General features: G+C 41.4%; 1 protein-coding gene across 1 annotated transcript in view; it reads left to right on the forward strand.

Moving 5' to 3' along the window:
• Positions 1-14,730, forward strand: part of Rab3c (RAB3C, member RAS oncogene family) — a 225,893-nt gene that overhangs the window by 197,593 nt on the left and 13,570 nt on the right. Inside the window, exon 4 of the mRNA XM_052159991.1 lies at positions 4,203-4,327. Within this exon, the coding sequence (XP_052015951.1) occupies positions 4,203-4,327 (125 nt within the window). The remainder of the gene's footprint in view (positions 1-4,202; positions 4,328-14,730) is intronic.

Below are 14,730 nucleotides of genomic sequence, written 5' to 3' on the forward strand. Positions count from 1 at the left end.
GGGTTATTATTCAACCGTTTCATCCTGTGCTGGTAAGGTCTGAGTTAACTGAACTTGGAAGAGTAACCATGGAGACGAGCATATGGTTTCTGATTCCATTAATCTTGTTGAGATTAACAGGAAATCCCCCTGGGGAACTTTTGCAGCGATTCAGAAATAAATCATCTTTTCACGTGCATATTGTTTGGTGACAGCTATTCTCTTTAAATATGCATCTTCCCAACAAAGGACTTGCCCAGTTCTTCTAATTATGTGACAAAATGCAGCAAGTAACCGAAACACACGTGATATGTAAATCTCCCACAAAATGAAGATTTATTCAACAAAAATGTGCATTGCCCTAGCAGACGCACTAGAGGAAGTTTATTTACTCTCAGCTAAAATTTTACCAATGTGGAGGCTGGGTGTGCCTCACTGGTAGACCCAGTGTGCTTAGTGTGTATGAGTCCCTCAGTTCTATCCTCAGAAATATCCCCAGGAAAAATTACAAATGTGGGACCTCTCAGCTTGTAGATAGGAACTAAAAATAAAATTTGAGGTTCTTTAGTGAAAAATTCTAATTATCATTTAAAGGAAATGGATGGTTTGAGTGGGATTTAAGGAGACGCTGTTGTGATTACTTCCTGCCGCACCCCAAGCTGCCCCCCTTACACACTGGTGGTAGGGAGCCAGAGAAAGCCAGAGGAACATTTTCAACCCCGTTTCAGGCAGGTGTAAACTCAACCAATTCTGCTGCCTTAGCAAACATTTGCTCTCCTTGGCACAAATGCCACAGATCACTATTTTTATTTTATTTGAAAGGAAACCATAAGCTCCCTATATTTTTAAGCCAATTATCTTTTCTAATTATAGGATCATTATAGAAGATATTCATTTCATACTACTTGTGTGTGTTGTGGAGCACATAACAAATTCAAAAACTTATTACAGAACGATCAATAGGAAGGAGGATAGTTCTGATAACCAGAGACAAAATATGTTCTCCTTTTAGCGTATTTCTATGCATTGTTACAAAATAAAAACTGTCAAGGTGTATAAAAGTGGGTGATCTAAAGTGCTTTCCTGCGATCCGGCAGGATGCTCAGTCGCAGAAGAAAGGTACCCAGGTGTGGTTAATTATAGAAACAAGTACTCTGTCACCTGGGCCTGCATAAAGAAGACAGCGAGTTCTGAGCTCAATACTTTCACGACCTAGGCAAGGCCTCAACTTCAACCTCAGCTGAGTTTACACAGTTCACACTGTGGTCTAGGGGTGCCCAAAGCACAGGGGGGGAGCACAGCTTACACCGTGGGATAAGTTTATTCAGGGCAGACTTCAAGTAGGCACTGGTTCTCAGCAAACTCAGCCAGGTCATTGACCATCCTGGCCCCCAGTCCTTTACAACACAACTGTGACACTCTCTGATGAGCTCCAAGCACCTAAACACCCCTTCAGTGTCCTGATTTCTAACTACATTATCAGGATTAGACCATGCCCCATTAAGGTGGAAACTTAAGCTAGAGCCTTTCTAAGTATTGTCTCATGTTGGTTTTCAAGACATTAAATAAATAAATAAATAAATAAATAAATAAATAAATAAATAAATAAATCAGATAATTCTTTAAAAATACCTAAGGAAATTGTTCAGATTTAAGGTCCTCTGAAAGAAAATATTAATTTTCTTAGCAAAAATATATTAATGAGGTGACTGAGGTGGTGCCATCTTGCCCTGACCTTCCCCTCATTCCATCTCCTGTGTGCTAAAGGCACTTTTCAGCCAATAACCATCTGAACAGTCACCTCTTTCTTGGAACATATCCTGGACTCTCCATGATCCTGACCGTGGGCCAGCTATATAACCAAAGAAAATGTTACCAGGTTCCTTTGATCTATACAGGACAATGATATTACTGTAATTATTTTATGATAATTTCATTTTTAAGTGCTGCATCCCTGAGCTTCATTGCCAAGAGATCTTAGTGGCAGAGCCTGCCCTAGGCCACCATCTTAAATAAAGGGCTCTTACCTGACCTTATACGCACACTAATCTGTAACTTTCTCTTCTGAACGTTAATACCTGAGTTATGACATGTGCTCACATATGTGATATTTTTAAACTTTAATTCATGATGAGTATGCCAATTTTCATATTTTCTGTACATATTATGGTGAAGGGGAAAAAAAGCATAGAATTTAGAGCTTCTGTAGTTATATATACCCTGCCCATTGGGTGTCTTAATCACTGTTCTATTGCTGTGAAGAAACACCATGACAGCAACACAACGCTTATAAAAGAAAGCATCTAACTTGGGACTTGCTTACAGTTTCAGAGTTTAGTCTGTTATTGTCATGGTGGGAGCATGGCTGCATGGCTCTGGAGCAGTAGTGGAGAACCACATCCTGATCTCCAGGCAGAGAAAGAGATGCTGGACCAGTTATGGGCCTCTGAAACCTTAGAGCCCACTCCCAGTGACACACTTCCTCCAACAAGGCCACACCTGCCAGCCTTTCTAATCCCCAAACAGTGCCACTCCCTGGGAGCTAAAAAAAAAAAAAAACCAAACTGGTCCTATGAGAGCCATTCTTTTCCAACCCACAATGGGCACATGTGAATGCTACTGTGAGAATATACTTTTAACTTGTCAGAATTTAAATGGTCATTCCCCTTCCCCTTCCACCCTCGCCTCAGATTTTTCGGAGAATCTAGACTATGCCTCTGTCCAGGTGGAATCCAAGTTGTAGTAATCCCACTTGAAAACTTGGGCTTGAACCAGAAGAATTCTGAAATAAAACCTTATCTGCCTCTGCACCTCTTCCCATGACGGAGAAACCTGGCTCCCAGTTCACAGAAAGCTCCTTGGCTCCAGCGGGAAGCTCTTCGCCTTCTTGTCTTGTCTCTTCTTGAGAACAGCTCATGTCTGTCTTCTATTCGATAACCCTGAAGGATGTGACAATTGTCAGCAAAACCACCGGAGCTCTCCTGGCACTTCACACATCTATCCTTTCGGAGTTTAATTATTTGTTGAGCTTTTCAGGATTCCGGTGTCCCTCCCCCTGGCCCCCTGCTGGAGATAGGTACCCCACCCATCCTATCTTGTTATTCTTACATTGTAGAAATGAAGAAAATTAAAGACCATGGCTTCGTCTCCTCTGGGCTTCTGCTCCAGATGGCAGCACACTAGAACAAGACTTCTCAAACTTTTAATGAATAACTGGAAGGGAAGACATCTTTAGGGGCCCCGCATTGAAAAACATGCCACTTGGGTAGAATTCCCAGCTCTCCCACTTTAGAAGCTGGTGACCTATAACAAATTATTTAACCTCTCTGTACCTCATTTTCTTCCATTGTCAACTAGCACAACAGTTTCTCCTTAAAATAGTTTATGAATTAAACGAATTGGGTATAAGCAAAGCTCCTAGATTTACCATGCTGCAAATGACAACTGCTGCAATTATTACATAAGCTGCTAAACCAAGGGTTGTTTGTTCCATGCTATATAGGGGGGGGGGGGTTGGGGGGGGGAGGGTGGGTGGAGGGGGAGGGGGGCTGATCTGAGTTCTGATCAGAAAGCATGAAAATGCCAGCCTACTGTATTGTGGTTTTATAGAAATGTGGCATGATTATTTTAACTGTGAGGTGTGAGCATAATAGTTTTATGTTTCTTGCTTAAATATTATGATTTCCTCTGTGTGTGAGATTAAGGGAAATGGTGGTCTTATTTGCATGTCGGTCAGTAGGGCAGCTGTCATTAGACAAAGAAACCAGCCATCTTAGTGTCTAGAGCTGAGGGGATTCTGAAGACACAGGGCTTTCACTGTTCGAACGAGGAAGATCCTTGTCAACTTAGCCTTACGGTTCATAACCAATGTAGACCTTCGAGAAAGGGGTGCAGTGGTGCTTGTCTCCCAGACTCAAAATAGCCCTTGGCGCAGCACCTACTGCCTTGACTATTCTCTTCCATAGCTGGGGCCAAACCCACAGCCTAGCACGTGCTATAGCCGCATGTGCTCTGCCACCGAACTGCACACTGAGCTCTGACTTCCGGCTCTGTCAGTGCCTTGTAAGAATCCAAGGATTGCAACTGCACTGGGATCATTAATTCTAAATGTCAAGTGTCTGTCTAGGCTCCGTTTTTACTGTGCTCAAGCATTCTGAGACTTTTTCCTTTTTTGCTTTTCGATTTCCCTCTGATTGTTTTTGTACTTGTTGTTTTTCTTTTAGGTCAACTCAGATCAAGACATACTCTTGGGATAATGCCCAGGTTATCCTGGCTGGAAATAAATGTGACATGGAAGACGAACGGGTCGTCTCAACCGAGAGAGGACAGCGCTTAGGAGAACAGCTCGGTAAGACTCAAGTCACAAGGAAAGTACACTTGGTGATTGTCATGCTGATCAGAGTCTCAGGAATGTGCATGTGTGTGTGTGTGTGTGTGAGTGTATGTGTGTGTGTGTGTACATATGTATGTGGTGTATGGTATATGGGTGTGCATGTGTGTGTGGTATGTGGTGTGTGGTGCATGTGTATGCATGTGTGGTATGTGTAGTATGTGGTGTGTGTGTCCATGTGTGTGTGGTATGTGGGGGTCTGCATGTTTATGGTGTGTATGTATGGTGTGTGTGCATGTGTGTGGTATGTGGTATGCGTATGCATGTGGTATAAGCATGTGTATGTGTGCATGTATGTTACATGTGCATGTGTGGGGTATGTAGTATGTGGTATGTGTGTTCATGTGTGTGGTATGTGGGGTATGTGTGTACATGTGTATGGTGTATATGTATGGTGTATGTGTATGTGTGTATAGTATGTGGTATGTGTGTGCATGTGTCTGGTATGTGGGTATGTGTGCACTTGTATGGTATGTATCTGGGGGTGTGCTTGTGTGTAGTGTGTGAGTATTGTGTGCGTGTGGTGTATGTGTGGTATGTATGTGTGTGGTTGTGTGTATGTGCATTGTGTAGTGTATGTGCATGGTGCAGTGTGTGTATGTGTGATATGTGTATAGTATATGTGGTATAGTATGTGTGTGTGTGTGTAGTTGTAAGTATGTGTTTGTGTGTGTGTGTGTGTGTGTGTGTGTGTGTGTGTGTGTGTGTGTGGTATGTGAGTGAGTGTATGTAGTTTGTCAAGAGACCTTGACAAACAACAGACCTTCTACAAGCCCTGAGTGTATTCCCTCTCATTTCTTGTGGCATTGGTTGAGTTCAGAAACAATTAGAAACAAAAGTGATGCCAAAACCCTAGTGTGAACTCAAAAAAAAAAAAAAATCCCAATTATTTAATGAGGACCGCAGGCCTGCTGTCCTTGTTCCCTTACTGTGTTCTATGTTTGTTCACACATCATTCTACTCATCTCTTGAGAATATACCTTCTAAACAAAGACCCCTTTGAGATAATATCCAATGAAATGACGTATGGAGTTCTCGAAATAGCATGGCCACTTCAAACACAAAACCTACCTGAAGATGAAATATCACTGTTGAGTCAGGGGAGTTTCAGGAGAGACCAGCGGCTGACTGATTCAAAATAGTTTTACTCAATACCCCTTAGGTGGCTTGTGTCAGTCATTGTAGAGGAAGAAAATAATAATCACAACATGTGACCATATGGAAAGATTAAGGGTACAATTAATAGAGCAAAACTAATGAAGAAACCAAAACAGGTCTGTGAGGAGTTCATGATCTGGAGGGCAGAGACAAGAGGAGAGCAACAGGGAAAAAGTGGGTGGAGGCGGGTAGAGAGAAAGCTGCCAGGAGGGGCTGGGAGAGCCAGGGTGGGGCAGGAGCAGAGGGTACACAAGAAAGATGGCACCGGCAGGGATGATGGGTACGCTGGGCAGTGCAGCTTGAAGGAGAATTGATGGGAGAAGATGGATTCAATAGCAAGATACAGTCTGAAGGATTGCTAGAGGAGGAAAAAAGTTAAAGCCAGTAAAATGAGATGGCGAGTAAGGGTCACAGCAGAGCACAGACACTGAAGGCAGGGAAGCTGCGGGAGCAGCAAAGTTACAGCCTGGGGACAGCATGTGCGTTGATGTGGGGGACGATCCCACTTCTGCAGCATAGCATATACATACAAAGGGAGAAGATGCAACAAGAGGTTCCCAAAGGACCTTGGCCCCAGAAGACACCCTAACTGGACTCTCACCCCCTTCCCTGTCTGTAACGATAGCCTCAACTATCCCTGTAATGAGGTGCAACCCAAAACGCGGCCATGTAATGGGTGGTCTGCGCTTTGCTCTCTTACTAGAAACACGGGCTGTCAGCACAGCCATTCCCCATGAGTCTGTGTGCCACCGGGAAATCTCAAGAGCTGAGCAGAGCCCGTTCTCCAAACGTTATGATTTCCTTGTGAGATCAATAACCTCATCACACTGGAAACTGTCACTGGATGACCACGGAGGCCAGTCCATGGGACTTCCCCGGCAACCAGTTATGAAAGCATTACTAGACTGGTATTCAACCTTGATAGTCAACCTATAAATGCTCCTTAACCTCTGTATTCTCTGTCATGGGGCCCCTCATGCTACCAGCGTGGGAAAGTCTTAGAAGATTGCTGGTATTTCCTAGAACCTCAAGAAGATAGGAGTGGGGACGAGTAGGTCCTCTGTGTGATAGAGAAAGGGAGTCTTCAGGGTGTTCCATGTGGTTTCCTCCAGATCCTTTCTCTGTCCCTGGATTTATCTAGCTAAGCATATCCACCTGGGAGGAGAAAGGCTCCACAGAAGCAGGCTGTCGTTATAAGGAAAGCTAAAAAACATAGAGTAACATCAAGAACTATTCAATGTCATCGTCAAAAAGAGCCAGGTAACAGCTTTATGTTTAACATGTTTTTAACAACCTAATAAAAAACTTGGATGCTGATAAGATGTGGAAGAGAAGTTAGAATACTGAACATATTTCTGGAGATACTTTCTCTCTCTCTCTCTCTCTCTCTCTCTCTCTCTCTCTCTCTCTCTCTCTCTCTCTCTCTTTCGCTCTCGCTCTTGCTCTCGCTTTCTCTTTCTCTCTCATGAACACATACACATGAGAACACACGTACCCTGACACACACACTCTCTGGATTCACTGCACACATGTGGAAATTGAAGGATAGATAGATTTTATGCTCCTGTGCAAACTCTTCCAATAGTCTCTAATTGATTTTTTTTGCTAGTCAATAAGACTCAGCAGTTGTCATGGTAACCAACAAATGTGCCTACTCGGAGACCATTTACCTCCCATGTGATTCATTCTCCTCATGACTACACAACCTCTACAAATGATCTGGAGAGACAATTCTTAAGACTAATAACTCTTCATCTAAATTACAAGGTTTTGAGAGGTTTTACTTTTAAAAACAATTATCAGTAAAACTGCATTTCTGGAAGATTAGGCATTCTTTTTATAAAAGTTATTACCACATCTTGGCAGATGGCTCAAAACAACTGCTTTATTTATCCCTTTATGATTAACTCTCCATTATTGATGGTTACTTCTGAATATCATTTGCTCATCCAAATGAGGGGCTGGAGAAAACTCTATTATAGCTGCCTATAGCTGAGGGTAAGATCTTTGGAATTCTTGTAAGGAGGGTGCTCTTGAAACAAATGTTTATTAGCTGTTTACAGTATTCTGAATACTTGGCATGCAATTGACAGATGACCTTGCCTTCTAAAAACAATAATCAGGAAGCCTGCAGATGCTATACAGACAAGGAGCATCTCCTCCTGTCCCTCTCCTGGAAGTTTTATTCCATCTGACCCTGAGAAGCAGCTCCTCATCATTAATTCTGGGGTTCCCCATTCCTCCACCCTGTCCATCACTGGACTGTGTTCTGTCTTCTGGGTAGCCATTGGTTCTTCTTCCAACTGCTTCTTATATCCCTGACCCACCACACCCTCCTACATATTTCCTTGGAAGTTCTAATTCGCCCTGAGCTTTTAACTCTACCTAACAGGAGGCAACTCAAATGTCTTCAGTGAACCCATGGCTAAGATTCAGGTACCTATTTCTAGTAGAACCAGCTGAGCTTTCAAATAAATTCAACACCAACACAAACTATCTGTAAACCCTCAAGGGTTCAAAGTTAAACCCTAGTAAGTTACAAACAAAAACATTTGGAGTATCATGTATACTAACTTTTTAGTACTATGCCACACTAATTTCCGTGAGCTGGGTGTCTGAAGAGGGTGAGCTACTACTCAAGCTGAACGTGATCCTGTGACTAACATTTTTTCCCTCCCTAAATTTTTAAACATTTAGTCTATTATAGCACAGCCTATAACAACATAGGAAATGCTTTGCATTTTTAATTTACATAGTTAAGTTTTTTTACGTTAGAAACAAAGTCTGGCAGAATATCACCTTCTATCTCTGTGAATTCTAAGTCATGTATATTTATTTGATAATTCCTGGTTTAAGTAGACAATTCACTAAAGGGAATCATCTTTTTAAAGAGGAAAAGGTAAAGCTATAGAATGGGGTATTCTTTCACACAACAGTATTTCTGGACGTGTGAGGTGGGACAGGCAGAATGTCCTTGTTTTCCAGAAGATACAGATAAATCATTGTAGGCAAATCCAAGAGCTAACAAATGAGGCTTGCCTCTGTGGACTGTTTCTCTACCATCAAAGACAAGAGTTGGTCACATTGGCCATGGAGCTTGAATGTCCTTGTAAAAAAAGAAAACTGAGGTGTATGAAGCATCATTAACATCCAGATGGGAAAGTCTACCTCTGGACTTCAGTAACCCTGGTTCTGATTGTAGCTGAACTGGAATAACTGCCATGGTACTGATTTTGATTCTAGCATCCTCAAATATTTTCCTGAAAATCTAGGCTTCCATTGCTAGCCAAGGTAGGAAAGAGAACAGAGGGAGCTGTATGTGCAGTTGTCGACTTGTGGAATCTCTGAGCTTTTGGAATCCCTTGGCTAACCCTAAGGAACTCTCACCAAGGGAAATTATCATAGCCATCTATCCCTAGAGCTGAGTTCTGCTCCAGACACAATAACCTTAAAATAACCTGGAATTATGGAATAGATTGTTTTACTGAATTTAGTTTTATCTTAAAATCCAGGAGAGAATTCAGGTGTGTGCTTCTAGTAAGCCTACTTAAACTCTTCTCCTGGGTCCTGTGATCTTCAAATGATCCCATAATCCTAGGAAAGAAGCCAGGAATGCTTTTGTTGTTGCTAAGAAAGAATTCTCCTAAATACAATCTCACTCGTGCTCAAATTTTCTCCTTTAAAATATATCCATCAAATTGGTACAGACATTTTCAAGGAAACTTGGGGAGGTCCAAAAAAGAGGTTGTGGACAAACTTGTTATTTGTTAATCCAGTAAGGATGCAGAGAAGTCCACTGGGACTTGACTAAAATCCATCAAACTAAAACCAATAGGCAAGGGTTCTTACTAAACTGGCATTAGAGTCACACTATAAGGTAGTATCTTGATGGCCAAGGGAGATGCTTCACAATGAAATTTAGGAACATGATACAGAATTATTTTCATTTATTCTTTCATTCCATTCAGTATTGTCAAGCACTTGTCATTAGAAGATTCTAGACTCCAAAGGGACACAAACACAATCACTTCATTTTTTATTTATTCAGTTTGCATCCTACTCACTGCCCCTCCCAGTCACACCCTCCCACAATCCTTGCCCCCACACCCCCATTCCTCCTCCCCTTCTCTGAGCTGGTGGGAGTACCCCTGAATATCACCCCCCCACCCTGGCACATCAAGTCTATGCAGGGCTAGGCGCATCCTCTCACACAGAGGTCAAACAAGGCATCCCAGATAGAAGAACATATCCCAAAGACCAGCCACACCTTTTAGGATAGCCTCTGATCCGCTACACAATGACTTTTACAAGCCAGTCTATGGGTCTCCAACAGAACTGAAGATGAGTTTTAGAGGAAGTCAGAAGATTAAGACCAGAGGCATGAAGGAAGGCCATGTTGAGAGTGTTTGCAGCAGGCTTAAAGAAAGAAAATCGAATTTTCATGGATAGGAAAGAGATGATGGCACCTTTATGAAGAAGAACCTGTGTGCTGAAGAGATCTAAACCCATAAAAAAATGACATATCACTGAGAAGCCATTTACCACACTGAATAGACTGGTATTGGTTCTACTGGTTCTCATGAACCAGTGCCAGAGTTTAAAGAATAGAGTTGCAAGACTGGATTTCATTTCAGACTAAGGACAAAGATAGCATTCCTAAAAGTGGGGTGTTTAATGTCAGGCAGAGTACAGGAAGAAAGTATTATACATACTTACCTGTATCTCAGCATCAAGTTTCCAGTTCTTAGATACGTTGTTCCAATAGTATACTATATAAATTATAAAACTGATCTTCATATATTAGAATTGAATCTTCCAAAAACTGGGTTTTATAATAGTAAATATTCTGCTGAAGCCACTGGTTAAAAAGTAGACTGGAATTGATGGACAGGAAGCATGGAGTCCAACAGGAGTGGAACATAGCACAGGAACATGGCCAGGGCATGAATCAGTACAACAGCATTACTCAGGGAACATTAAAAAGTCAGGTCAGCTCTCTCTCTCCTCTCTCTCCCTTCTCTCTGTCTCTCTCTCTGTCTGTCTGTCTGTCTATCTCTCTCTCTCTCTCTCTCTCATATATATATATATATATATATATATATATATATATATATATATATATATATATATATATATATGTATTCTAGTTTGTTTTCTGTTTCTGTGATAAACACCATGATTGAAAGCAGCTTGAAGAAGAGTTTATTTGGCTTAGCAGTTACAGTTAGTCATCAAGGGAAATAGAGGCAGGAACCTAAGGCAGGAACTGAAGCAGAGACCTTATTGACTAACTTGCTTTGTTTCCTCTGGCTTGCTCAGATACCTTTTGCATACAACTCAGGCCAACCTCCCTAGGGTAGTACTGGCCACGGTAGGCTGGCCCTTCCCAGGTCAATTAGCAATCAAGAAAATGTCCCCACAGCCTTGCCCAAAGGCCAGTCATATGGAAGGAATTATTCAAATGAGATTCTCTTGTCTCAAGCACACCTACATTTCTGTCAAGTTGACAACAGCTGTGAGATACCATTCATTGTTAACTGAACACACAAACATCTCTAAAGCTACAGAAGCTAGAGAAGTATATGCAGTCTTAATGATGGACTCCATCCAAGATAACAGTCAGGTGGTATCTAAAGGTTTTATGGCTCTGATTTGAGAGTTTCAGGATGATGGGTGCTTGGAGGCACTTTCGTAGGATAAGGATTTTGTGTATTCCAAGTAGCCACCGAGTTCTTTTCTATGAAATTCAATTAACTTTCTAAAAGTTGCCTCTATTAAATCTATTCCTATATGATGAAAGGTGCTACTATTTCACACACACAAACACACACACATACACACACACACACACACACTTACAACTAATCCAATTTCACAGGCATCAGCTTCTCATTACTGTGTAAGTTCTACATGCCAAGGGCCATTTAGCAATCTCAGCACTAAAACCAAAGATGCGTAAGCAGCCTGTGACAGACATACTCCCCTTCAGTCATTTTTCAAATGGACCATACCATTGCCTCCTGGCACTACAGTTTAATGAAGGATGTTTTTTTTTTCCTTCAGTTTAAAAAAAATTATTTTCTCCTTGCTCCTGCAAAAACAATTACACACTAAACCAGGTTGAGTCGTCAGCAGCCCTAATGAGGATACAGCATTGCCCCAATGCCTATTTTTAAAACTCCCACCACCTGCTCCACATTTGCACTGACTGCTCTTCAGCAGTTTTTTAAAGATTTATTTAAATCTTAATTGCAATGTTTATGAAAGAACAGGGATTGCCAACTTCTGGATTTGGCAAGGAGTCCCAGCAATGCTATTTAAATGTTCTAAGTACCTGACTGCACAGAGCTGTCAGTGGAAAAAAGAAGGCACCCTACCATTATTTCCCCTGGATCACATTCTCTCTGGCTAAGTTTTCCCAGGAGGTAGAAAACAGATCAAGGGTACGCTAATGTGTTTGGTATACTTAGATGTGCTTACATCCATGGATTAAAAAGGGACTGCTCCTCCATCCACCTTTTCCTGGTCCTTTGAGTTTACCCTGTCTAATTAGCTCCTGATTTATGTTTCATAACTCTCTGTCCTCCTTATCGACAGCTGGGATCCATTCCTCGGAAAATACTGTTTATGAACAGCGAGGCCATACGTCCCATGCATCCCACATTGCTCAGGATAGTCCAACTGGTGCTCACTCATTTCCCAGTAAACATGGATAGCACTCAGTTCAAGCTCAAAGAGACTCACTCGAATGAAAGGCGCTATGGTGGCTTGGCTGGTGATGCCACACCCTGCAGAACTAGAAGTGGCATTACCCAATTTGCTCTTCTATGTCAGGTCTCAGACTCTTAAACTCCCCACTGAACGACTTTCCAAGACCTTGACAAATCCCTGTTCTAATCATCATTGATTTACTTAACAAAGCCAACCTGTGAAGCCTTTTCTTGGAGAAAAAAAAAACATCTTACTACTTCAGATCTCTACCAACATTTGACCCCTAGAAAGCCCCCATTCCCTCCAAGAGCCACAGAGTGCAAAACTGTATTTTTGCTATAGAGATTCCAGACTTTCATCTTGTTCAGCAAATCTCACAAATTTCCCCATCCTTTCGAATCTCAATCAGAACCCACCTTGGCATATTATCTCACTGTGCCTTTCTCAGTGCTACGCACAGATTCAACCTGTGCAGCATTTAAAGTATGAATGGATGAATCCAGTTCTAGGAGATAATGGTCTGTATAAACTACTGAACTTACCTCTTGTTTCTTCTTCTAACAACACAAAAAGTGTTAAGAACAATGTTACTAAAATTTTAAAGTTGAATATAAGAAATGTAAACTGCCTCATTTTAATTACCAGCACTGAAAAAGAAAAGAAAGGGAAACAAGCAAGACTCATCTAAATCATTTGGGTGTGTTTGGTTTTGAAAGTTGAAAGGGCTCAAATCCAGGATGGGCTGAGATGCCTGGCAGAGGTCCAGATCTGTTTATTAGCTTTGCATACTGGTTGGTGTGATTTTCCTTTTCTCAAGGTGAAATTATCATAACTGAGAGCAGGAGATAATAAATCCCACCAACTAAACTCACAAGGGACTGATTTCTAATTTAAAATGCTTATTATTATTTGCCCCCAAGAAATGTAAATACCTCACATTTGGGACTACAGATGTATTTGACTTAAGGTGGTATTATTATGTCCCAATAAACCTACCAGTAACTAGACAACATCGGAGGCTACAAATGCATTCAATATACTTAGCATGCAAGCATCATGTCTCTTCCTCCGACATGTTCATTCCAGTTAAATCAGCCTGCATCCAACATAAGTCCTAGTCTATATTAATATTGGATCTCTCATGTAATTTACTGAATAGTGTTCTGACATTTTAAAATAGCACCATTTTTTAAAATGTTTAAAGTAAACAAATTGTCAGCAAACCATCCCTATGCTGGCTTCTCACTTATTTCTTATTCTAGTGGTTGCTTCTAGAATTTAAACAAGCTCATGCCATTAAGGGACTGCTATTGAACAAGCCTCTCAAGCACGCAGACAAAGCTGTGTGTCTATCCATGTGATTTCATCCAGACCCTGCCCCACTCTTCTACACTGCAAGAGTCTAGGACGGTGCCTACTCCTTTCCTGTCCCCTTCAGCAGTTCAGCTCCATTATCCTCTGATGGTCTCACCTTGGAAACTTGTGGCTTATTAGATCACAGGTTAAAAAAAGACATCGTGCCCTCCGTGTTGGGAATTTAGGAGATACCTGTATTCCTTTATGGATCTGTGAAAGGGTCTCATTCTCACCAGAAGTCATTTGTAAATGTCATGTGGGGAGAGTTGCTTTCTGCAGAATGTTAACCCTGTGTACTTTGTGGTGCTTACTAACTTTGTTCTCAACAGAGGACTTCCTCTAGTCTCTCTCAAACCCAAGTCCCAGCACTAAGCTCTGTTGGATGCTGACATATGCTTCACCCCTCCCCCATGCACACAGAAACCATGGTATTTCATCTGTGAAAAATCATTCCCATAAACGTCCCTTCTCTAGCTAGATAACATACTCTATACTGGCTTTCTCTTTTGCCCTTAACTGTAATTAGTTTCCAGTCACCTGAATTGGCTTTCTCTGACAAGGAATCAATAGTTTGTTTAAAGGAAGAATTCTAAAGACTGCAAATTTTCATCACCATCTCCTCTGTTCTAGAAGACCAAAGACCAACGGGGGGAAAAAGTCCTAAATATAAACCATCAAGAGACCATATGAATTAATTGAATTTTTCAGAATTTATCACTATTAAAAAAAGAAATTCATTTAAATAATCCTTTGTGTAGCTTTCTGTGTCTGCTCTGGAGAGGCTGAACTGCCTGGGAATGGAGCTAGATTCAGACTTTCTGAGGAATTTTCTGACTTTTAGAAATTGCAATTATGGTAAATTTGGTTAAAATACCAGATCCAGTTGCACCAAAAATGTCTTTATGAAAGCCATTTCTTTGTAAAATAAACATATGCAAGTAAGAATTATTGAGCATCAAAGCCTGTTGCACAGGCTAGCTAAGAGTCCCCATGACTGGTTTTATGTAGCCAACAGAGATCATCCCATTGTGTTTGGGCCTGAACCTGCCAGATGACATAACGTAGAAATTACAAGTGTTCTGGAGGAAAGAGCCTGAGGCTATGGAAACAGACTCTAATCTTTGCCAGGGTTTTCT

This window comes from Apodemus sylvaticus, chromosome 16 (genome assembly GCF_947179515.1).
Source record: "Apodemus sylvaticus chromosome 16, mApoSyl1.1, whole genome shotgun sequence".
NCBI lineage: Eukaryota > Metazoa > Chordata > Mammalia > Rodentia > Muridae > Apodemus > Apodemus sylvaticus.